Consider the following 26,962-nt stretch of genomic DNA (forward strand, 5'->3'; position numbering starts at 1 on the left):
ATTCTATAGCTCCTTAAACCCAGAATCTTTTATGCCTTATGAATGCAGAGCTTAATCCAAGAAGCCATAGTAGTTTTTGATGCCTTTCCCCTCAGGTTTGCTGAGCTAAATAAGAAGTCTGTAAGTTGAAAACTTGCTGTTCTGTTTATATATGTGCACAGGGCTCTGTATATAATTTATACCAAACCTTTTCTGTCGCATGAGAAGATTTTCAGCAGAAGGAAGGAAGAATCAACTGTTGGCTTAAATGATAGGCTAAGGCTACTTTTGGTACAAAGGAAGGATCTGTCTTTCATACTACAGTCTTTGTGGAAAATAAGACAGCTCACATTTGACTGACGAGGCTTCCAGTTCCAAAATCCTCCTGGCTGATGTCATAGTTACATGAAAGAAATTTTAACTGTAGACTTTACAGGTTCAAACAGTGTAACAAAAGAAGCAGACTAAGTCCGCTCTTCAATGCTTTCCACCTTTATTTCTTCATTCACCACTGTTGCTTACATCCACATGCATGTATTTCCCTCACCTTCCTCTCCTGCTTCCTCCAAAAACCTGCTTAAATATCCCCGCCATGCACCTGTTGGTTCCCAACCCTTAAATGGGCCTGTACCTCCCAGTATCACCATCATACACCCCCTCCCCTTGGGTGGCTCTTGCTCCACAGTGGTTGTGGTCCAGTGTGAAAGGAAGTCTGTGTTTGTGTGTAGTCTCTCTGAGTGATGCTGGACATAGAATGAGTATGACTGCAAAGCCAGTATCCATCTCTGAACCCTGTCATTCTGGTCTCTACGATTTTTGATCCACTTGAGATGGCATGATCTGTGAAAAGGGTAAATGTGTTGCAAAACTGGTAGTACCGAAGGGAGGTAACTGCCCACTTGACAGCCAACGGCTCTTTTTCTAGTGTGGAATATCTGAGCTCTCAGGGTAACAGCTTCCGACTCTGTCTTGTTCTTGGGCCAAGACAGCCCCCAGACCCCATGCCTGATGCACTGGTGTAGAGGCGAAAAGGACGAGTGAAATCAGGGAGCCTGTAGGACCAGAGGTGACACCAGGACAAAGAAGAACTTCTCCAATGTCTTCTGGCAGTGCCAAGTCCAAAGGCAAAGACAAACAAGTCTGAAAGGGGCACCACCAGTGAGGCATAATGGGGCACAAATCTACTATAGTACCCTGCCAATCCCAGGAGCTGCCTGACCTGCTGAAGGGCCTCGATCTTGGAACTCACTGGCCAAATCTGGCCGAGATACTGACGTTGGGGGTGAGCAAAGGTGCATTTTCTTGTGTTAAGGTGTAGGTCCACTTTTGCAACCAGACCTAGCACAGTGTCCAGATGTTGGAAGTGGTCTGACCACGTACGACTGTATATTACCACAATGTCTATGTAAGCTGTGGCATAGCCCTGGCATCCTTCCAATAGAAGATCTATCTATCTCTGAAATGTGGCAGCCACCCTGTGCAGGCCAAACGGTCACGAACTGGTATAGGCCCATGGAGTGGCAAACACCATTTTCTTCCTATCCTGTCTGTGCAAGGGGACCTTCCAGTAGCCTTTTGTCATGTCAAGTGTGGTGAGGAAATGAGCTTGACTTAGCTGTTCTAGGAGCTGTGGGACCCAGGGCATCGGGTATGCATCGAACCTTGAGATCTTATTGACACTGACAGTGCAAAAACTGAGGCATACCCGAATACTTCTGCTCAGTTTGGGGACCAAACACTTCTGCCCTGACTGTCAGAGGAGGATTCACCTGGGCCCCTGTCGCTCGAAGCACCACAATAGAGGGGTCACATTCCATATATGTTGTACTCCGCCCTGAGCACTATGAGGAATGGGCGGAATAGAAATATACTAAAATAATAAATAAATTTAAAATATGGTCAATCCCATGGGAAATGCCCAGGCTGGCCACAGGTGAAGTACAAACCCCAGGTTGGCCCTGCAGTGGGGTGCTTCTCTTCCACTCTGTCAGTCTACTTTGGGTCAGTTGTCACCTTTGCCGTATCCTCTATATTGGTTGTGTGTCCTTCAGGAATTGGGAGCAGTGACAGGGAAGGGGACTTGAAGCCAAGAAAGCCTCATCCCCCACCCACATACAACAGCGTGTGGTCTCCCCCCTCACTTTTCCAAGGACATCTTGTCATTTTGGCCATGGCCCCTTCATATCTGGGGTTTTCTTGCCTTTTTCTTCTGAGACCACCAGTTTATTTTCCAGTGCAGGAAATGCTCACGGTGTCCCAAAAAATGTCCCAAAGCTGGGCAGCCACTTCCAAGGTGACTGGTTGCTGGCGTAACACCTGTACTTGGCACAGGGAGGGCATTATTAGGACCAGCTGCTCTACCACTACCTTCTCTAGGATGCACTCAGCAGAGGCCGTCAGCCTTCAGCCACTTTCAAGCCAATTCCTTCAAGGCATATGTGATCTCAAAAGGGCTCTCTCCCTTCTTTAATGTGTAAGAGCAGAACCGTTGCCAGTAAGTTTCAGGAGCACCATGCATCTTTTTAAAAATTGCCTTCTTCACCTTGTCATAATCTGCAACATCAGCAGGATTCATATTCTGATATGTCTCTGGATGGGCTGGTCCCATCAAGAATGGTCTCAGGATAGTTGCCCACTGTGCCTTTGGCCAAGTGGCAGTGGTAGTGGTTCTTTCAAATGTACCCAGAAACTCTTCAAAATCATCAGTGACCTCCATTTTTGGGATCTTGAAGGGTCCCAATGGGGGATTGTCTGGAGCTGCCAGTTTTTGCACCCAAAGGCAGGAAAACTCCTGCAACCAGCAGTCTTGCACCGCTTGTTGATGGTCCATAACCTGCTAGATTAGCTCGCCCTGTGCCATGGCAGGCCATTCACCAAACTGGGTCAGGTCCAGGAGGGCGGCTGTCAGGTCTGTCATTGCTGGAGAAGGTTGTCTGCTTCTGAATCCTGGACTCCCATTTCCTAGAACTGTAACAATAACTGCTATACATCTCTTTAATTTATTTGGCCTCAACCCTTGTTTCCATCGCTCATGCAGGAAAAGGACAATTATCCTTATAGGATGACTTTAAAGGGTCTATATTTTTCTTAGTGGTCCATTTTCTGAAGGCAGATCCAGTATAGTTATATATAAGCCTAGTTGCTGGTCTTCTCACCTGCACCATGATATCCACTATCTCCTTTGGGAAACCAGACTTTCTAAACATGCCCACTCAGTCTTCAGGTTGTTAGCTGGAGCCAGGCTGCATCCGGGTGCAGGACAGGTCTCTGTTACAGAAATCCTGCCTTGAGGCTAGTTGTCATGAGGCAGTCACTGACATATTTACTAGTTCTGAAAACCCCAGGCATCTTGACCAGAAGGGTGCAATGAATATCACCTCCACTCCCTCTCTCCTCACTTTGTTTAGGACCCTGATGATAAGAGGAGTCGGAAAGAAAGTGTATAATAGGCCGCTTGTCCATTTGTGTAGTAGAGCATCCTCACCCTCTCCTTGGGGTTTGAAAAACCTCAACAGGAACCTGAGCACCTGACTGTTGTTGGATGATGCCAATAAATCCATTATTGGTATCCCAATATGAACCATGACTTCCCGAAAGGCATCATGATTCAGAGTCCATTCTCCTGGAGCTAGGTCCCTTCTGCTCAGCCAGTCTGCTTGAATGTTCAAAAGACCCTGAACATGTTGTGCTTTAAGACTCATTAGATGCAGCTCTGTCCACTGAAAGAGTAGCTTCGCTTCATTGTAGAAAGAATTGCCTTGGTGCCTCCTTGATTGTTGATATGTACCTTTATTGTCATGTTGTCTGTTCACACTAACATTTCTTTGTCTTGAAGGAGGTCCTGGAAGGCCACTAGAGCTAGTCTGATTGCTCTTATTTCTAGCTAATTTATGTGGTTTGTTTTTTCTGTATGATTCCACCTGCCCTGGGCTACTTGGTTCAGGCAGTGTACTCCTGCCCACCCTCTTCTGCTGGCATCTGTGGTTATTACCAGATGAGGGAATTGTAGGAGACTCACCCTCTTGATCAGTTTGATTCCCCACTCCTTCACTTGCAGCTGCTGGAATGGCCTTAGGTCAACCACAGCTCTCACAGAGTTGTTGTTAAAAGAGCAGCTTCTGTGAGAGCTCTCTCAGTCCCACCTACCTCACAGGGTGTTTGTTGTGGAGGAGGAAGGTAAAGGAGATTGTGAGTCGCTCTGAGATTCAGAGTGTAGCGTGGGGTATAAATCCAATATCATCATCATCACCAATTATCTCCTCAGGGCACATATTACTTATATCTGCTTGTAATGCTTCTTGCTGATGTCCCTCTGGTGAGGTAGAAGTGTTCACTGTAGAGGCCTTGTGTGGAAGTGAGCCCACAGAACCAAGTAGTCTATAGTTGATACTAAAAGACCCAGAACTGCTGATCATCTAATGATGAAGATCTGGGAAAGGAAGGGTCATATGCTAAATATGAACCAATAATGCTGACACCATCTTGGATTTTAGGATTGTAACTGCAAGTGTATGAAGTGATTTTTAATGCCTTCATTGTATTTCTATTTCAATACTATGTATTTTAACTGTTGTTAGCCACCCTGAGCCCAGTAGGGGAGGGCGGGATATAAATATAATAAATAAATACAAAAACTTACATAGCCCAGCCTGGAGCAAGAGGAGGCATGACCTAACCAGCCTGGATGACTTCCCCCACTGAAGGAGAATGTTATATTTACTTGTGCATATGAGTAGTACCATAAACTGGAAAAAGACTGGAAGTAAAGCAAATGGTAAAAATGAAAAAAAGGTTCTGAAAATAAAGATGCATTAACATCAGCGGCATCCTCAAAACCACTTTATGGGATTGAACGAGAAACCTGTATTCAACAGTATGGGTTGGACCTGTATTTGCGTATTGACTGTGTGACAACATGTATTTGTGTATTGACAGATACTTTCAAATATTCAAAACCATCAATATAGTTTAGTAGCTGGAATAATGAACTAGGACTGGGGAGGCAATTTAGTCATAAAACTCTCTGAGTGATCTTGGGTTAGTCATTCTCAATCTATCTCACAGTGTTGTTGTCAAGATATAATGTATTCTGCTCAAAGTTTTTTTTTCAGAAATAATAAATGATAATTTTTAGATGGGACTAGGGTCATGTTTCATAACAAATCACTTCATCTCTTCATTCTAGTTATAAAATCAGGCTAAAAAAATAAGTTTACTTTGGCAGTTCCCTTTATCAGGCAATACTATATTACACATTGATCAATAACACAAATTTGTTGATCAAAGCCATGCAAATATGTGCAATTGAATTCAAATGCAATCACCTAACTGATAAGCATGCAGGAAGTTCCCCCATAAGTGTGCTATTAATAATGCAAACAACCCTCTTCACCACTGCTTAGTTAATCAATTGACTGCAACATAAACCTCATACACTTTTCACCCCAGTTCACTTGATACCACAGTTGAGATGCTGCTTCATCCTCACACTGTGTCTTAGGCAAATTGCTCTCTTTCAGGCTGATCTACTTGATAGGACTGTTGAAAGAATAAAACTACCCAATGTGTTCCTAGAGAAATTGTGGTAGTGTAGTGGTAGTGTAGTAATGAGCAAATCACATCATATAATTTTAATTTAAGTATTTTTATGTGTTTTATTTAAATTAATTTGAACTCTTGGTTTTAAAAAGTGACAAATAAATCCCTAAATACTGAGTTCAATACTAGTTGTTGCAGTGTAATCCAGTCTCCTCCTCTGTTTAGAAATCTAATGTAAATGAGTAAAGGTAGCTGATAAATACTTCCTTTTTTAGCCAACCTTCTTTACTTCTTTATACAGAAAGAGAACAGTTAAAAGTTGTAAAGATCATAGAAAAGAATTTGTGAGGCACCTGTACATTCCTCCCAGTTGTCTGAAAAGCAATAATAAGAATGTCACAGGATCTGGGAGATGTCTATTCATTCTAAAGGGAAATTTATTCTCATGATGCATAAAGTGAACTAACAATTTCTACCTTATTTTCTCCTGTTTATCTAAAAGATTCTATTGCAGATATTGAGTCTCAAAATGTTTTGTAACCTCAGTGTACAATGAACTTTCTCACATAAACTTTGCCCACAAAGAGTCAAAATCCAATGTTATTATTGCAGCTGAAGGAATATATGTTAATTTATTTCAAGTCGAAGTGATTTTATATTACCTGGTTGCAGAGTTTGTTTTTATGAACTTCAAGATTAAAAGTACCTCTGTCGCTGAAATCATCCACCAGCACAATTTCAGCTATCAGTTCAGGAGGAGAGCGATTCAGAACACTGTGCACTGTTCGAAGAAGTGATGACCACCCCTCATTGTGGAATGGAATTATCACACTGGTGTTGGGGAGTTTTTCGAGGTACAGTTTGTTATTGCAGCTGGAAGACAGATGACAACAGTTAACTAATAGACATGAAGTATTAGTAATGTAAGATACTTAAACATTGATATATCATAGGTATTGTACAGTCATGAAGAAAAGCACTTGCCTACCTCATTTTAGGTAGAGAGGTATAATCTCCCCCCCCCCAAGTTACTGACTCTCATTCTATATACATAAAGTAAAAAGTATCCAAAAGTCTCTCCAAAGGGCCAGTTGCCACATTCACAACAATTTGCTCTTTTGTAAAGCTACAGAAGATGCAGGAAGAGTTGTAAACTGAAGCAACTCTGCATCCTTCTTCAGTTGTTTAAGATCTGGCTGCAAACAGTGAGAAAAACATTATTAATTATAGGATACTGTGGAACTTGTTTATGTAATGTCCCACACAACATAATAAACTGTCCAGAGCGTACCTTTAGTTAGCCAACTAACAGCCCAAAATGTAAACATTTACAGCAACGTTTATAGTGCATAAAAATATCGTTCACCAAAATACCACAAAAAATATCTGGTGGCTTAACCTTGGTTTCTTGCTTATATTAAGTTATACAAAACTTCACTTTGTTCATGGCTAGCCATGCAAATAACAAGAACATTTCCTGGAGTAGGTGGGGCTAAAAAGCCCTTCTTTAACACAGTTTCATGAGTTTATTTCAAGATATATGTATTATGGTGTATATATTAAAAGAATTCCCCAAAGTACTTGCTGAAGACTTTACTCAGGAATAGCCAGATACCCAGAAAGAACAGTCACAGCATCCCCTAAACCATCTCAACCTTGTGACAAAGTTAGAAGTCTACCCATACTTCCTAAAATCATTCTTAACTTTTTTTAATTCAACAACTTAACCCTGGACAGAAAAAGAATTGCTTGATTAACCACATGTAGGCTCAAACAAGACATCAAATTAAGTAATAGAAAAAAGGATGCTGGAAGCTACAAAGAAATAGACATTTATACTTCATTATGTATTTTCCTTTGGCAGCTCAGGAACATAAGAATATAAGAGAAGCCATGTTGGATCAGGCCAATGGCCCATCCAGTCCAACACTCTGTGTCACACAGTGGCCAAAAAAATTATTATATATATACATACATACATACACACACACACACACACACACACATATCTACACACTGTGGCTAATAGCCACTGATGGACCTCTGCTCCATATTTTTATCTAAACCCCTCTTGAAGCTGTCTATGCTTGTAGCCGCCATCACCTCCTGTGGCAGTGAATTCCACATGTTAATCACCCTTTGGGTGAAGTACTTCTTTTATCTGTTTTAACCTGACTGCTCAGCAATTTCATCGAATGCCCACAAGTTCTTGTATTGTGAGAAAGGGAGAAAAGTACTTCTTTCTCTACTTTCTCCATCCCATGCATTATCTTGTAAACCTCTATCATGTCACCCCGCAGTCGATGTTTCTCCAAGCTAAAGAGCCCCAAGCGTTTTAACCTTTCTTCATAGGGAAAGTGTTCCAACCCTTTAATCATTCTAGTTGCCCCTTTCTGGACTTTTTCCAATGCTATAATATCCTTTTTGAGGTGCGGTTTTGAGTACTATAGTAGCAAACACATGGGAGAGAATAGATGAAAATTAAGATGTATTTTTTTTCAATTTATCCCATACTACTGGCCAGCCCATTTTAGTTACACTTTCAATGCTATGGATTGGTAAAAATGTCTGGAGCTCAACACTGTCTGTTTACAAAAAAACTGCAAGGAGCTGGGCAGGGAATGGAGCACTACAGAACATTTAATCTCATTAAGACTGAGAATACATAAAGTATGAAGTTGCAGAAGTATGAAAAGAAAGTTTTATCATCCCACCCCCACACTTTTTGATGTTAATTGGATCTCCCCTTTTGTTAAGACTTTCAAATGTTAGAACTAGTTTGACCTAAAATAACTATGTGCCCTTTCCTACACTTTCCAAGGTAAAGAATAACCAAATGCACAACAGCAAATGAAGTAACCACCAGCCAAAAGCTTCCCGATGCAAACAAAATCAACAAGTCCAACAGAACTAATGCAGAACTAGGGCATCCCAGCAGAACCACAGGCCAATGTTGCAAGCCTAACACAACCAGCATAAAACTAGAGAATCCAAGTCAATGTCAAACCAGAGAATCCAGTCAAACCAACTAGACCTGGGAACACTTTTGCAGCCAAACAAATGTCAAATCAGAGAATCAACATCAATGTCAAACTAGAGCACATCAGTCAATGTTTAACCGCATAATCCAAAACAAACCAACTTAAGAAAGGGACACTATTGCAAGATCCAACAGAACTAATTTCAAACCACAGAATCCAAGACAAACCAACCTGGCAAACCAATATCAAGACATGGCAATATGAGGCTGACACATACATACTGTAAATTGAAGAAAAACAGTCCTGTAAGCCTTACTATGCTAGCCCCCAATATTCCTAGATACTCCTGAATGTTTTGAGACCCACTTCCCAGTATTCAAAAAAATCCCTAATACCATACAGATACCTCAATATATCTGAAAAATACTGGTGAGCTATTTTTGGGTATGTTTGAAAATCATCCCTAGTTACAGCTTAGGAAAAAACACCATCACCAGGAGTATAGTACCATTTTCTGTCAGCTCACATGAACAACTAAGTACATCCATACTATAACAAATCAAATAATTAAAAATATAGTAGAAAAAGGCATTTGCACTCTTAAAAATGGTAAAGGTAAAGGTAGTCCCCTGTGCAAGACCAGTCATTTTCGACTCTGGGGTGACACTGCTTTCACAACGTTTTCATGGCAGACTTTTTTTACGGGGTGGTTTGCCATTGCCTTCCCCAGTCGTCTACACTTTCCCCCCAGCAAGCTGGATACTCATTTTACCGATCTCGGAAAGATGGAAGGCTGAGTCGACCTGAAGTTGGCTACCTGAACCAGCTTTTGCTGGGATCGAACTCAGGTTGTGAGCAGAGGGCTGCAACTGCAGTACTGCAGCTTTACCACTCTGCGCCATGGGGCTCTTTGCACTCTTAATCACCACCTAAAAAGCATATGTACAGGCAAGATGTAACATATAAAGCAACATAAAGTTGTAGTTGTTGGTAGCTAAGTATGGCACAATTTTTGTTTCCTGTTTTAATGTTTTAGATAATTTATTCTGCCACAAATACTTCTGACAAGAGTGACAGAAATGGTCAACACTAGCTGCTACAGTATTTTGAGGCAAATTACCAGAAAATCAATTGAGGAACCAACAACATTACAATTTTTATATCTTTATTAATAAGGCAAGGTTGTACTCACTTTGGGTGTCTTATATCTGGCAGGGACCGATTGAGAGAAATTTTATCACTCACAAAGATATTAAAGCCATTCTCTCTGTATGCCTGGTCTACTCGCTCAGCATCACTCATGGGATATGGTTTTCCTTGCTCACCATTTCCTATAGACAAAAAATAAAACAAGTTGATTTCTTAATATTTATCATATTAAGTGGACTACAATTCAACCATATATTTCAGGAATCCACTTTTTGCCAGCCATTTCTTTCTCCACAACTCTACACAATGGGTTGGATACTGGATAGGACTTCTGTGAGGTGGAGGAATGGGCATCATCACCAATAGTTACCCCTCCTGCTGCAAACTTCTGACTGCCCCCTCATGTTCTTTGGGGGGGGGGGTGTCTTCTATTCCCTAGAAACAGTATTTGAAGGGCATTTTGAGTCACAATGAAGGATAAGGATGGTTTGTTCCACTGACAGAAATCCTTTTTATCAGCAGACATGTTTCCTGAGACACAAGTCAATACTTGTTACAGTATTATTTTCTAGAAATATACTGTATGACTGCTGTTAAACAGCTAAGGGGTGGGTGGTGGTACAGTTTCAAGAGCACCCAACAACACCAGCAACAGATGTCTTTTCAAACATTTTTTTTAAATATGTCACACTGAAACATTAAATCTATTACAAAACAACCTAGAAAATCAGCTTATTTTACTTATACTTAGTGTTCTTATAGGCATAACAATTTTAAATACAATCTAACAATTTAAAATATTAAACTACAATAAAATGTAATTAAAAGTCAGCAACAATTTTGTCTATATAGAAAATATCAGATATTATATGAACATGTGCTGTCAAATTTATCCTTATGTATATGTTCAGAATATTTATGATTTTCTCTATTTGAGATTCAGTGTTTCATGCTAAAAGATAATCTTACTAAGCATGATAGATATTCAGATTCTGTTTAGAGCAATTTGAATTGTGCACCTATATCCAGAAAGAGCTCAAGGTAATTCACAAAAACAAACAACATCAATTCCCTTTTTCTGGGAGAAAGCTGGTCCCACTTTAAACATATGCTAAAGGACTTTGAATACCTATGGAGGCTCCCTATCTTACATTTCCTGAACCCCATCATTTGGCTCCAGGTAGCTTTGGCCTAGCAATGTTCTTTGGTACCCAATCAATCATCTCTTTGTTTCATCTCTGGCTACATCAACCTGATTAACTGTATGTAACCAATTCTTCTACATAGTTCTCTGTGTTCCAGATACCAAAGATTCTATGAGGTCCAAAGCTCTGAAACTGCTGCAGATGATGTTGCCAGCACAGAGTTTTTTACCTCTACTAAATTTCCCCTAACTGGTTCTGCTGTGGATGAAGCTATTGTTATGCTGTTCTTGTGATGTGCACTAGGTACAAAGCTGCAGAAATGGTCAACCAAGAGAGCGCTGGCCTTGGCTGTTACTGCTTCTGTTACTTCTTCCCCACTCACAATAAACTTATTTCCCCCTCAGTCTTAGTCTCTCTTCCATGGCTAGGATCAGGCATGAGAGCCGTCATTTTGCACTGCCAGCTCACTCCTGACACGTCTGGGATGACTAGGTTTGTTTTCTACAAGGCAAAATGTGTAGACAGTGTGACGCAGCTTTTGTCAGGGGCTGCAGGGAGGAAGCAGCAAGGATTCTTTCCGTTAACCTTTCTCCATTCACAGTTCTTAGGATCTAAGCTACTATAAGATTCACTGTGGTAGGAGTACTGGGTTTCCTTGCTCAAAATATACATCAGGAACACTACTGCCAACAGGTATGAAGCCTTTACCTTTTAAATTGTGCCTATATAAATTTAGACTGGGATTCATAAATTTCATTCATTAATCTTTACTAGTTATAATTGCTAAAGATGGGATCAAACTATGTGTGCATAAGTATGTCTCATGTACATACCTGTACGTTCCAAATCTCTCCTTATAGCATCTCTATCATGCCAGTCCTTTCTCCTGTGCCCATTATCAAAGTGGATATCTTCTTTTTTCCTTGTATGAGAACCCTTTGAACAAATATTAGAGCTATTATAAAAAGCACTCTACGCCCAAACTGAACTACTGATAAAAATTACATTTACAAAATATTCATTTCAAGAACATTTCACTTCTATAGCAACACCAAGTGGTAGGTAAGTGACTGAGCTGTGAACCAGGAAGTCCTTAGCTCAAATCCAGCCTGTGCCATAAATTCAATTGGTTCATATTCATAAAAAATTAAGCTTAAAACGCTATGATTAAAAAATAAAGCAACAAACAAATGATTTCTAATGGGAGATAGATTCAAACAGAGAATTTTAAAAGAGCCAGAAACAAAGTAAGAAGCCATCAATACAGAACGTAATGTTTCATGGCCACTGCAGTGGAGAAAGTGTCAGCTTGAAGCAGCTGAACAGGCATGTAAGTCTTTGCTTGCCTATCTCTAAAAAATAAAATGGGACAGGGATACAAATGTGCTGAGAGTCATATTCTCATGGATAGGTGATCTACACCTTTCTTCAAGGCCAGGGACAGAGAGTGATACCAGGGGAGAGGGTGTGGCGGTATTTATTTTGGGTAGGCCCTCCTTATGATCCTAACCATATTCTTTATGATCTTAAACATACACTTAAATATAGTCTTTATGAAATTGGCAACAAGAGTCCTAAGCTTTTCAGCAATATTAAGCATTCATATTTCTCTAAACAGCAATAATTGCTCCCAGCAGCTCTAAACCGTTGATCTCTGATGCAGTTATAGCATTTGGCCACCAGAGGCTCTATCTTTCAGGAAGAACTAAGCTATCTAAAAGCTTAAGTAGGTTACAGAGTACAAGTTCAGCCACTATGGCTGCCATTGGCATACACCCAGCAACTAGGTTTAGGGAACTGAGGCGTTCCCAGCCATTATTGTTTATTATTTACATTTGGTTGCAAAATTGGTGACATCAAAAGCACAACTGAATGACACAAGTAGCTGTGTGTATGAGGTCACTGCAGCCTTTATAAGCCCTCCACTTTTGAGCAAAAGCTGCAGACTGCATCAGAGGCAGGGACCTCTTTGTCAGTCTAGCCCAGAAATTAACAATCCTTGTTAATTTCTGTTTGAGGCTTCAGACACTGAACACAAAGCATGGCTCTGATAGAATGGGATTTGGGACTTAGATTTTAAATGGGAAAATGTAGACTAATAAGGCTAAGTCCTATTGGGACGTATATTTTTCATTATTGCTTTAATTGTATGCTTTATGCTTTAACTGTGCAAACTGTTTTCTGTTCTGCCTTTCTAACCATATATCTGAAGCCTTCTGTCTAAAGAAGAAACTGAAATGTATTAATGGTAACTAAACTGTTTGCCTTCTGTCTAAGGAGAAACTTGGAGTCTAATAAACTTTTTGCTTTGAGAAACCTGGAGTCAGAATAAAGCTTATCTACGAGGCCTTAAAACTTAAAACTTTGTTCTGCTAACTGCAGGTTTTGATCTTGGTGCTTTATATTGTTGAAGGTACAATAGAAATCCCGCAACAGAGGGTCTCCCATGACTCCCATTGGATTGTGGGGTCCCTCAGGGTGTGATTTTTCTCCCTGATGTTATTTAAAATCTACATGTGCCCTCTCAACCAAGCTAATCTGGGAGTTTGGGCCTGGGTGCCATCAATATGCTGATGACACCCAGGTGTATCTGTTAATCGACAGCTGGCTGCACTTGACCCCAGACATCTACAAGCAGGCACTGAAAGCTGTAGCTGGTTGGTTAAAGTTGAATCCATCAAAGATGATGGTCTGGTACCTGAGCTATGGGGGTTAGATATGGGAATCTGGCTCCTGGCCTTGGATGGGGCATCAATGACCCCCAGCACCCAGGATTCAAAGCCTAGATGTGATCCTGGATCTTTCACTATCAATGGATGCCCAGGTAACAGTGGTTGCCAAATCAACTTTTTTCATCTTCAGAAGGTTTGGCAATTAGTCCCTTAACTCTCATCCCATGACTTGGCTACAGCAATCCATGCAATGGTCACTTTCAGTATAAATTACTGCAACTCGCTCTACAGTGGCCTACCCTTGTATTTGATCTGGATATACTCAAAACATATAAAATGTACAAATGGCAATGTATTAATGTCTTAAATCAATGTAACCATAACTGGAATTAGGAATGTAGAAGATCAGGAATACTGAGAGTAGGAATGAACTTTCCATATACATCAATTGTGCTACATTTATATGAGACTAGGACACCTGACAGCTCAAGTCTGCCAAGTGTAAATGACTTAGAGGATTAGTGAACCAGAGCTTTAACAGTTACATTTCAGAACAGATGCATTTGGCTTTGATTTCTGTCAATGTCTATAGGACTTTGCTATAAATAAGCCCTTATGTTTACTATACCAAGTTAATAAATTGAAGTGAAGTATTTTCCTCTATAATACTGGTTTGCAGTCTGAAAATTATTTTATCTCCTTACTTTATTTAAAGTGAGATTTCAGCAGACAGGCATATTAGGTCTGCTGCAAATTACTTAACAATCTTTGCTAAAAATATTGCTAAAAGAATCTAGGTGTATTCAATAACCAAACATCTTATACTCAGGGGGGTTTTGTTAGAAAAAGCCAAACAGGAACTCATTTGCATATTAGGCCACACCCCTGACACCAAGCCAGCCGGAACTGTGTTCCTGCTCAAAAAAAAGCCCTGTCCTAATTTCTGCTGTTCAAGTGTTGCTAGTTCTGTGTTGGAAAATACCTGGAGACTTTGGCTATGGATCCAAGAGATGGCAGGGTTTGGAAAGGGCCTCAGTGTGGTACAATGCCATACAGGCCATCAAAGCAACCATTTTCTCCAGTTGGAGATCAGCTGTAAAAGTGGGAGAACCTGGAGGCTGGCAACCCTAAGACTTATTCCTATAATTGTCTCTTGTTTTACTGTTTGGAGTGTCTGGTGCTTAACTGCTAAAAGTTGAATTTAATTAGATGTTTATACCCCTCTCCAAAATTTGCCATTGTCATTGTCTTGTGATTATTAGCTTTAGAATCATTGGAAGGTATACTGGCTACCACTTTTTTCTTTTTAAAAAATAGATAAGCTGTTTAAATATTACCATATCTAGTCACATCTATATGTTAGAAAAGCTAATCACATGGCAGAAACTCTAGCAAGCTGTGTTAAGAGCTACAGAGAGGCCTCCTCTCCTTTCCCATACACTTCTCGACAAAGCCAAATATATATGTTGACAGTGCTTAGGGCATTTCTGGAAGAGACACAATAGTGTAGTACTTGGGGAAGTGTGAATAAAATGCCAAAAGAAAGAGGTAATCAAAAGTTAGCACTGTGGCACACTGGCAGTGCAGTATGGCGTTCTCTCAGAGATCACAATACCAGGAGTTAGACATCCAACACAATCACCTACTACTTAACTATATATATCCCTAAACACTGATATTCTTCTTTGATTGAAGGGAAAGAGGAAATAGTGGGGGAGAAGAAAATGAAAGACCCCCGCAACTCCTTGTAAATTCCCTGCTTGTGCTTTCCTATTTCTCAACTGATTCCGGCAGAAGGAGAAGCAGTACATCATTGAGCCCTGCCCAAAGAACACATTGCTTCCCATGCCTCTTGGCCACAGAAGTCAAACCTTTAAATGATTAATAATTTCAAGTAAAAGGAAAACAAATAGACTGTGTGTAGTGCCAAACATTCAACTGTAACCCTGGAATGAATTCTAACTTCCACAAATGTAACAAGTTTGCAGAAGTGGATCTTCTTGCCTTTCTTTTCTTAGTCCCCTATGCATCCCCAAAAGCATTCAATGAGGGTCAGGAAACTCTTCTGAATATGATATCTGCAACTGGGTTCTAGGGGGAAAAAAGCACAAAGGAAAAATGCCCAAAGAAAAAAACACTGATATAAATGCTCATGGGAAAAAAAAACCCCATGGAAACATGCCTCCATGGAAATAAACCCACATGGAAAAAAGCCCATAGTGAAAATAACCCACGTAGAAAAAAGCCCCCATGGAAAAATATGTTAAAGCATAATAGGTTTTTATAATTGTAGATAACCATTAATAATATTTTGTTGTTGAAGTCCAATTCAAGAAATACCTGGGAACTTTGGGAGTGGAGCCAGAAGCAAGGTTGTGACAAGCACAACTGAACTCCAAAGGGAGTTCTGGCCATCAATTCGAAAGGGACCACACTCCTTTTAAATGCCTTTCCTCCATAGGAAATAATAAAGGATAGGGGCACCTTCTTTTGCAGCTCAAGAATTGGACCCCCTGGTCCAAGCCTTTTGAAACTTGAAGGGTATTTTGGGGGGAGGCATTAGATACTATGCTTATTTATTTATTTATTTATTTTATGATTTATATCCCGCCCTTCCCAACAAGTGGCTATGCTGCAAATTTGGTGCATCTACCTCAAAAAACAGGGGCCCCCCAGAGCCCGAGATACCCATGGATCAATTCTCCATTATACCATTTTTTAAATTAATTCCAACTATGTTTATTGACTTCTTCCTTCCAGATACTTGCCAGAGTCAGTCCTGCTTAGCTTCTTAGATCTATGAGGCCTTAACTACCTCTGCTATTTAAGAAAGAGAAGCAGGAGAAGGAGGCAGGGGGGAAGCTGAAAGGGAAAGTATCATAATTAACATAAGAACTCTGCTGGATCACATCAATCTGTACAATTGGGGACCAGAGATATAAAAGGATCAGCCTGGTGTGACCCAAAACATTTACTATCCAGATCCTGAATAAAGCGAGACTTTTTACTTAGGTAAGTTCACTTGGGGGCGTGCTGAGGGGGCGGAAATTAGATATTGGGAGGAATTTATTTAGAAGTAGCATGGTTTTGATTTAGTAAAGCATGGTTTTTCAAATTCTGTTTCTCACGCATAGGTTTTTGGGAAAAAATAAAAACCAGTATGTCTGCAGAAAGGTCTTCAAAGCAGCCTGGCATCCTTTTTGTACTTCTTTAGAATGTATTTTGAGAAATGTGTGCTCCACATGGTTTACTTCAGTGGTTCCCAACCTTTTTAGCACCAGGGACTGGTTTCCTGGAAGACAATTTTTCCAGGGACTTGGGGGAAAGCACTGGGGTTCTTGCCACCCCAGGTTGCCTCTCCATCCCTGCCCCCCATGGTGGTCTCTAAATGAGGTGTGAGCTGATCAACAGGGGTCTTTAAATGAGGGGGACGGGAAGGTTACTGCCACGCTGCCTCTTTCGCTTCCCTTGCAAGGTGAGGCAGCCTCAGAGTGAGGCTGCGCTGCCTCTTTCCTCTGCCCAGGTCCCAGGGCAGAAGCATGTGATCATCAATACTTCTTCTAAGCAATACTTCTTCTAAGCCAATGAAGCATGTGATCATCAATACTTCTTCTAAGCTATGGGGTCTTGTGAGCAAAAATTCTTCTTTGTGAGCTACTGGCATTAAAGTTGTGAGCTACTGCATGAATTAGTTTGCTCTGGGGCCAGGTTGTAAGCTATTGCATAAATTAGTTGCGTAGTTTGCTCTGGGGCCATTTTTCCTAAGCTAAGACAAAAATGTGAGCGTTGGAAGCTTAAAAACTGTGAGCCAGCTCAAACTAACTCAGCTTAGAGGGAACACTGATGATCATTTGTCTGTGGTTTAGTTTTTTCCCCCTAATGCACAGGCAGGTTGCTTAGAGGTGAAAAAGAGGAAATATGAGGCTCTACATGACATGGTTGCTACTTCTGTGTAACAATACGAGCAAGTGGAAGATAAACTTAATTACTTGGCTTATTTGCAATGAAGAATTATATCTGAGTTATTATTGTTGTTAAATAATTGTTGCTTTTACTATTAGGGTTAGATAGTCTTTTGTCATGGTCACTGGGTGTACCACAATGTATTAACATTAAAAAGTTTGACAAATTGTAAATTAATAAAGGTATTTAATTTTATTTAAATATATTTCTATGTAGAGTTTAATTTCTGTTATTGTTTTTCTTTCTTAATAAAATTCATTGATAACAAAATGGTCACTTTTTGTTGCCTATGAATATGACATACGTACTTTAATCCAAAAATAACAACAAAATACTATTAATGGTTATCCACAATTATAAAAACCTATGGTGCTTTACATATTTTTCCATGGGGGCTTTTTTCTATGTGGGCTACTTTCACTATGGGCTTCTTTTTATGGGGGAATGTTTCCATGGGGGCTTTTTTCCTGTGAGCATTTATGTCAGTGGGTTTTTTTCTTTGGGCATTTTTCCTTAGTGCTTTTTTCTGGTTACAATGCAACTGATGGTGGCTGTAAGAATTAAAACTCAGGCTAGATGCTTTACTCTCCCCACTCATGCAAAAGCAAGGGGAAAGACGATTATCAACTGATTCCCTTTCCTTACTACAGACACTTACGCCACATCTTGTTCAAGACGCTCAGTAAAGGCTATACAATGAGTGCCAGGCCGGGGCGGGAGGGGCCGGGCAGGAATGAACGTAGTAAAATGTGCCATCAAAAAACTCTGTTCAATTGCAACAGTTACATTCCAACATCACATTATTAACTACTGAATATAAAGTTGCTAGAAATAGAACTTCAAACAATTTCAAAAGCATATAATCAGAACATTGTAAAATTCATGTAACTGCTGTGGTCTACAGTGAAGCAAGAGTTCAATGAAGTTTCTATAGCAACATGAATTATTTAAATAATCCCTTTTCATTCTCTAAAGATGACTGCAAGCAAAATGATGATACACATGTATTTAACTGTCATGATTTAATCCTCCAGCCTACATAAGGGAAAGGTCTATGGGACTGGCATAATAATTTATTCATTGATTCCAATTACTGAAAGTCAAGGCATGACATTCATGAAGGGCAAGTAAGAAAATTCATTTTATAAAAAAAAAAAGCTTTGATAATACCACAACATGGAACTCTTCAAATCTTCCAAAATATAAATTATTGCTTCCAATGAGCTAGCATACATAAAATGAACCCAGTCTTTTAAAAAAGCCAGTTCCTGAGCACAGCTGAGGCAAGCAGAAATATCAGCAATTACTCATTCAGTGCTGTGCAAAGTTGTGTGCCAACTTAGCATTAAAAAGTGTCTAGAAAAAAATCAGTACATCAGATCTGTGATGGAAAAACAGAAGTTTAAATGTATGTTTTATATTTCTCTCTTTCAAACACGCATTCCCATCCCTCCAAAGATGTAAAATTCCTAGAAAACTGACCTCTTTTTCAATGTACATTTCCATCTTAAACCTAAGGTTACTTTGAACAAACACAGATCAGTTCCAAAGCCATCACAGTACTGAAAATATCACTGCATTTATTTTTCTTTATCTCTTAGGGACTGTTTCACAGCGCCTGAATGGCAAAAGCATTCAATGCTTTCTTGTTGGCCCAGCAGAGAGTGGCACACCAAAAACACACAAGAGTCTGCATTAGCCCAGCTGAGTGCAGGAACTGGGTTTATGGGTAGCAACTCTAACATGGACAGTGAGAAATGTTAAGGCCAATCAAGATTTTTTTAAAAATTGTGAAGTATATGGTGTGCACATGTTCAGCTTATACTGAGTCAGACACTGATCTTCTAACTGCAGACTAAATCTGAGGTTTTCTGTAAGCAAGGCAGATACTCTACCACTGAGCCATGGTGCCTCACCTTGTGTGCATCTGTACTCATATTTTTTGTGTGTAATGTGTATCTGTACTCATCTATATTTACTTTGTCATTCCATTAAGGATCCCACAGCAGTAGACTTTGCCCCTACCCATCCTGCACTATAAAATCATGACAGTTTGAGATAAGCCAGACAGAGTAGCCCAAAATCACCCAGTAAGCTTTGTGGAATAATAAGGATAAAAATCTAAGAATTTCCTGTGTAAATTCAGTACTAGGTAACACATCACACTGGCTCATTAATACCACATAGTGGCCAAAGATTAAGTCATCCTTTTATAAAATCACCTTCAGTCCCAAATGTAGCCAAAACCATCAACATGATTAAGAGTAATTAAGCCAAGTTTACAGGTCATAAATCAGTTATGCTTTCTATTTTCTTTCTAAAATACACTACTATTGATATCTGTTGTGTACTGGTCATCCACTAACCTGAGTCATGTATTCAGACTAATGATGCATTGCCTCACTTTGGCCACAAACATCACACCAGTATTTGCTATCTTTTACTGGGGCACACAAAGAATAGAATGTGCACTAGGGATGGCAGTAGATCAATTTATTCAAGGCTATCACCCTGACCTGGATAGCCCATGCAAGCCCAATCTCATCAAATCTTGGAAGCTGAACAGGGTCAACCCTGGCAAGTACTTGGATGGGAGACCTCCACAGAATACCAGGACCTGGAGGCAGAGAAAGGCTGTATCAAACAACTTCTCTGAACATCCTCCATGCCCCACTACATGCCAGAAGTCGCCATGATTTTCAGGCATGTATGCATACACAAAAAAGATTACAAAAACTGATTAAAGGCTACAATTTCTTTTGGTCTTGATGCATTTTAAGGGTAATTTTATTAACCCTATTTCTATTTAACTTGTAGTTATTTATGTGTTTTTAATAATAATTTCTATTGTAAGCCACCTTGAATTCTGCAAAGTAAAAACACAGCTAATAAAGATTTTTAATAAATACAAAAAAATTCAATGAAATAAAGAGAAAGGAGAACTACAGAAGTAAAAGGAGAACACTATTTTAAAGCAACATAGATCACTCAATATACATGCAGTCTGTACTATTTCAGGAAGAGAAGTGGCTGAAGAGGGTGTGCCTAGCCCTGGAACTAGAAATTGCAGTACAATTTCCTGCTTCCAAAGACCTCATGTGTCAAGGATGTTCGCCTGATCCACATCAGAACCACAGCACAGACAAGTAATTAATTTTCAGCTTCAAGGCATCGAAAGCTTTCCTCTGTCAGTGTAACATGTCAGAAACACAGAACGCAAGGCCATGATATTTTCCTCACCACGTGTGGAAGCTACAGATAAATGGATCCCTGTTTGGCTGCATATACGTACTGGTAAGTTTATGAGCAGTGACCACAGAACGAATGACGACCTGTAGCCTCTGTTCCCATGAACGGTATAGGTATATTGTGAAGAAATGCATTGTTCTTTAGAAGTTTGAAATGAGCAAAACCTTCACTGAGTTTTAAAAGGTTTTTTTTTTCTTTCTGGACAGAGACCAGCCAGGGACAGGGGAGGTTAACTAAATTGCTTTCCAGTTGTACCTCAGTCCACCTTCATACAATTGCTAACAGAGCTAGCAAGAGAGGTAATGAGTGGGTCAAGCTCTCTCCTTTCCCAAGCAGGGACCAGAGATTTTTAGGAATTAAATACTAGAGAGATTTCAGGAAGGGAATTTCTGAAAACGTCAAGAAAAACTGCTCTGATCCAGACTGACCTGGTCAGTGATTGGGGAAGAGGGGTGATAAAACTCAGGGGAGCAAGGAAGAAGGTTTCTTTGGTGCTGTCCATCAGAGCACGCAGAACTTTAACTGAGGTCTGGAGGGGGCAGCTCTTAACCATGTGCAGGCCTGAAGAGCTAGAAGAAGCTGTAAGGTAATGGCAACTCTGTAAAGAGCTATAACATTCCAAGCTAAGGAGCCTGCTCTGTATTTTTAACGTCTGATAGGGCATGTATAAAGAGAGAGGGACAGAGGATTTGTGTTTCACCCATTTCTTTCGAATCTCTTGCTCAATCCGGTGCTGTGCTAAAAGTATGTTTGTGAACATTTTCTCTTTAATAAATACTTTATAACTTTTGATGCTGGTAGTGGTTCTATGTACCACACAGACATCCACTATCTTGGACATGCTATTTTAAAACGGACACTAGGGGGAAGACAGTCAGTTGGCAAGTGGCTATTCCTCCAGAGGTGCCCAAGGCAGTAAACAGTTCCCATGGTGGTCAGGTACAAGTCAGAGAGAGACACAGAGGCAAGACTTCAGAACTTGGAAGAGAAGCTGGGAATCCTGACCTTCCCAGCAGGCAATTCCTTGCAAAGACCAGGTGGTGGCAGTGGTTACTGAAGAAAAACTTCTCCAGGTGTTGGGGAAAACCTTGGAGGGCAGGGTGGAATAGGGCCTGTGAGTGCTAGCCACTCAATTTTTGTGAAGAAGTCTGTTTCCCAAAAAATATTCTGATTCTACATTAAAATGATCCATCAAATATAGAAACCTTCTTTCACCTGCAATCTCTCACTCCTATACAAAAATGAACTACTGAATTAGGTTTAACACCTGGCTAGATAATAATGGATCCAAATTCTGGACTCAGACCATCGCCCTCAATGGGAGATTAGACAGTCCAATCAACATTATTTCACTGAGCCAGCATGATATTAAGTCCTTGTTCTGCAAATACTGTGAATGTTAGTTGAGGAAGGCAGTGGCACATGGCAAAAAAAGAAGACACTTTTCTAAACCTCTCCCCCAAACCCTCTTGAATTACACAGTAAATGTAAATATTTCAAACCCTACCCAAACACAATCATATTCACTCATTTGAAAGAAGGGGGAAAGCAGAGGGGGAAGGGGGGGGGAAGTAGAGACATATTACTATTCTGAAATGGGGGCTGGCCAAAGAAATTTCCCAGCAGCAAGATAGTCATTAATCCAGAAGTGGCCTTGGAACTACACAAACCAGAGAGAAGACTGCCGTGACTTAATTAGCGATGCAAGCAAAACCTCAGGTCAGTATCCAGGGAAAAGAGCATGTAGATATAAAATGCAGGAGTATAGCAAAGGGGCTGACATGTAATACAGGAATAAGTATAGTGAAGGAGCTGAAACACAGTATACAGCAAGACTGGGCAAAAAAGCAAAATGTGACTTGGAAAAAGATTTGGGTTCCAATGATAGGACATAAAAATACAAATGATTAGATTTTTTTCCCAGGCTTGGGGGAAAATTTGCATGAACTCAGAGTGGAGTTTCCTGATTGGATGACAGTATGGCGAAGGAATTCTTGTTTCACAGAAGAACTTTCACATAATGAAAATAGGGAAATTCTTGAGGCAGGAGCCTGGTCTGGTGTTATAAGGTGTTTTGATTACCTCATTGGAACTAGGGACATACAGTCAATTATCTAAGGACCAAACTTAATTAGCAGAGAAGGAAGGTTGAGAACATCTTTGCCAGCTGTATGAGATCAGGGCTGAACTTCTGTTCCTCCTCAGCTGCAGGAAATTAGCTTGTATATGACCAGATGCATAAGAAAAGGATCCCCATGGTCTGTCACCTGTGAGCTGACCTGGTGAAAACAGCTTCAGCCCAGGGGGACAGAACATCATATTGTCTGTTGTTTTAAACTATATTTTTGCATTTATTTTGTAAGCCGCTTTCTCAGATGCAAGAGAAAAGTGGGGCATTAATGTCTAATAAACACCATGCAACTGGAATTTCATTACTATGGAAGAATGTCAATGCAATCAGAACATACAGCATTAAGAGTATGTTGACTAATGATCAAGCCAATATCATTAATGCAAGCCATTTTTCCCTGGGTTTCTCATTAATTTCAGTGAGCTGTGATACAATCAGGCTGGGTGCCTCCATTCCTGTGCCCATCTTCTGCCAACTTTCATCCACTGTCCTGCAGATGACCAAAGCAGTTTTTCATGGGCCTCACTTGAGTGAAAGAGATGAATTGGTCTCAGGATCAATTTGGAGAAACAGATAAAGACCACCAAAAAGGAGGGTTAATTGCAATACCACAAACATTCAAACTGAACTAATACTCCACATATTACAAGTCCTTTATCTTATCTCCCCCCATTCATTCTTCAGAGAACCAACTGTTTTATTTCATATGCTGCTGAAAATCTTTGAATTAAAGTTGAAGCAAACATAGAAAAACTGAAGCATTTCACTGAGTTGAGATAACAAGGTTTGCCTATTTTTTTAAGGACTACAGTTTACAGCTGACTACAACATTTCTTGATGAACAAAGTCTGAACAATCTCAGTCCTATCAATTAATGAGTACTCAGTTTGGGAACTCCCAGGAATTTATTATCACAAATTCTGAAAGCATCTAAGAAGTACACGTGAAACTAATTCCCAGTCAGAAAATGGAGATGCATGTGATTTTAAAACAGTAATCACTGGTATGCCTTTCTGGCAACAATGTGGAAAAGTGATAATAAAACATAAAAATCCAGGGTTTAGGCTTTATGCCTTAGCTCCATATAATCTTTAAAACAACACATTTATAGTCCATTCAAAGTTTGCCAAATCTGACTTTTGGAAGACATGATCAAAGGTCATTAAAGAGTGATAATCTCTAAAATATCTGAATCTGATTATAATTCACCGGGAAATAAAGTTTTATGTTGTATTGAAAAGAGTCAAAACCACATGTTTGGTTTAGTTTGTATGAAAGGATCCAAGTGTATGCTTCAATGAAGTACCATTAAATGGACTTAATTAACCAGACCAAAGACTTTTTCCCAGGATGGTTTAAAGTATATCCATTCTTCCTCTGCATTGCTATTTCAGAAACAAAGATTAAACGAGAAAGAAATTGCTATTCCTACAAATAGAAACTGGCTAGTAACTGCAGCGACTATTTCTGCTCAGCCCAAGTCTCCTCCCTTCACTGAAGTCCTCTACTACTGAGATGGATTGTGCATGAAGCAGGGATTTCATTGGTGCTGCTTTTTGTCCATATCAACAGGAATAGTAGGTCTCTTGGAGGGATTTTTGCAAAGTAATGTGTAGGCATAATTTGAGTAATTTTGCATTGAGCCACTACAGTTACAGTTTCAAAGAACTTTCATGTTTTTAAAAACAAGGAGACAGACAATTTAGCCAGAGTTTAGTCAACAGCACTCAAAAATGAATACAGAACATTCAGTTTAGTAGTCATGCTCCCATAGAGGGAATTAGATGCACAACAGATGTTTGTGAATGCAGAAAAATTAGCTGAGCATCTGAGAAGGTGGCCACTCAAGCAGTAAGCATTTCACTGTCAGGGGAATGTACAAAGCAGTATACAGCACAGTGAGTGGGCCAGTCTCCCCATATCCAATCATTAGTGAAGGTGGACAAATTTCTTTCAAGGAGTTTACTATTATTCTGGCCTTATTATATCTAGTGTCACTGTACCTTCTCTAGATAGGATCCTTGATGGCAAACAGCAGAGCTGAGTCAACCAGTTCAGTGCCTTTAATTCCTACATGTACAGGAACCCAAACAGGAAAGTGTGACAGGAAGTAAAGGATACAATCTGCAACTAAATATATCCAAGATAGATATATAATGACTCTCATAATTCAATAATACAGACTTGTCTAGGAACTTGACAGTTCAAATTACAAAAAGTTTGGCAATACATACAAATAACTCAGTCAAAGCTTTTCTTAGCTACCATTTGATGCTTGTGAATGAATAGTGCTGTGACTTAGAACCATAGTTCTAGATAGTGCTGTGACTTAGAACCATCTGTAAAAACTGTTAGATGAATGATGTTTCAGGTACCACTAGTATCATTCTAAGCATGTAAACAACATCTGCAGAGGTCTGGCCTAGGGCGAGAGGAGTTTATTATTCAGTAGCAAGTAAAGTTGTTTAAGAAGAGACTGTAGTTTTAATGCAAATGGTGGACAAATGCCAAACACATTTTACCACTATGGAATGAACAAGGTGCCACATGTTGAGTGGCATTTAGCACCATATTGCTGGGACTATAGTTCGCCGAGGTTCAAGTGGTTCTGCATTTAGGCTATGCACATTTTGAGCTCCTGGTAATGATAATTTCTTCAAGGCAGACATTCATGCACAACTATATACTATAATCAGACTGGAGCATGCCAAGGTCCTGTAAAAGCTCAAAGATATACCATCTGCTTCCTGTGAAGAAAAATCACTGGGATGATCACTTGGACCAATTTTAGTGTTGGATCAGGGCACAATATATATCCTAACCAAAGTACATATTTAATCCTACCTGGGAAAACTTGTAACCATTTAGCATTAGCCATCAATATATGATTAAGGGCTAGCTGCAGCTGTTTTCCTATCAGATCTAGATTATGAACATACCTGAAGTCATTTACATAGACAGGAAACAGAAGTATTATCATTATCTTCATGGGGAAGAGTCAATGACAATCCATTATTTGTTATTACTATTTTACAATAATTATACAATAATAATAAATAGATGTATTTTGCAAATTATTGAAAAATCAGAACCTTACTAAGTGCTTGATAGTTTTGAAAGCAGCAGAATGCATCTAAATATCTCAAAGATCTCAACAGACACTTCCTCCCACAGAATATAGATCTTTGGTTTTGCATCATTTTGACTTACTGAGAGTCTCCATTCTACTGGAGCCATTTGTAGGAGGCTTCATACAATGGGTAGGGGCAACAGATTCCAAATCTAATTAATGAAGATTACTTGCTCAAAAAAAGTCTATCCTGTCATTTACATGGCAAGTACTAGAAATAGAAGGAAAGTGGCTCCTCTCGCTTTGTTCTTTTCATCTCTTCCTGCTTTCTCTAATGTTCCACTGTTCAAACTGCAATCACCAGCTTGATAAATTCAAGAACTCACAAGGTTAGTGGTTAACAATGGTAAGAAGGGCCAAGTGACCAAATATATTTTTTTGGTATTCTGAATACAGAAAGGATAAGTATTCATTTCATATTCTATTATAACATTATCACCTAGTTTGATTCTTTCATTACTCCATACGAGATAATCAGTATTCTCATTTTGTCTTGATCTGTTCCCACTAATCTGAACACACATTTTAGCATGCAAGGACAGAGGCTAGGGTGAGCCTACTTTCAATCACCACTTGGTTTAATCTCAGCCATTGCCCCATGAATATCACATCGTCGATTTTAAAGGATAGATATTGTTCCTCTTGGGTTAGAGCCATCTATCAGAAATTGTCCACGCTTGGCTTTTCACCTGAATCTCCCCAGATAATGTCAAACAGAGACTACACGACATTGAGAGACAGAATGATATTGCCAAGGTCCTGGATTATCTAGCTCCCCTTCAAAGGAGATATGTGCTAGCTCCAGCCCCCTATCTCTCAAATCTAATAATACCATCCCACAGAAGGGCCTTTTCTATGGCCCGTTGCAATATCTTTCCTTCAGCAGTTGTTGAGGGCCGCTTCAAAAAGGTGCTTATGGCTGAGCAGGTTTGTCCCTGTGGTGAAGATAAAGTTGAAACGATTTACCATGTTTTGTTTGGGTGTGGCCTATACCTAGGCATACGAGCCAGGTACATTTATTCTTT

At 39.8% G+C, this 26,962-nt stretch overlaps 1 protein-coding gene across 1 annotated transcript in view; it reads right to left on the reverse strand.

Moving 5' to 3' along the window:
• Positions 1–26,962, reverse strand: part of GALNT10 (polypeptide N-acetylgalactosaminyltransferase 10) — a 76,545-nt gene that overhangs the window by 33,100 nt on the left and 16,483 nt on the right. Inside the window, exons 2-4 of the mRNA XM_060240277.1 lie at positions 11,626–11,728; positions 9,691–9,829; positions 6,224–6,390 (exon numbers count right to left, since the gene is read on the reverse strand). Of these exons, the coding sequence (XP_060096260.1) occupies positions 6,224–6,390; positions 9,691–9,829; positions 11,626–11,728 (409 nt within the window). The remainder of the gene's footprint in view (positions 1–6,223; positions 6,391–9,690; positions 9,830–11,625; positions 11,729–26,962) is intronic.

Source organism: Heteronotia binoei, chromosome 5 (genome assembly GCF_032191835.1).
Source record: "Heteronotia binoei isolate CCM8104 ecotype False Entrance Well chromosome 5, APGP_CSIRO_Hbin_v1, whole genome shotgun sequence".
NCBI lineage: Eukaryota > Metazoa > Chordata > Lepidosauria > Squamata > Gekkonidae > Heteronotia > Heteronotia binoei.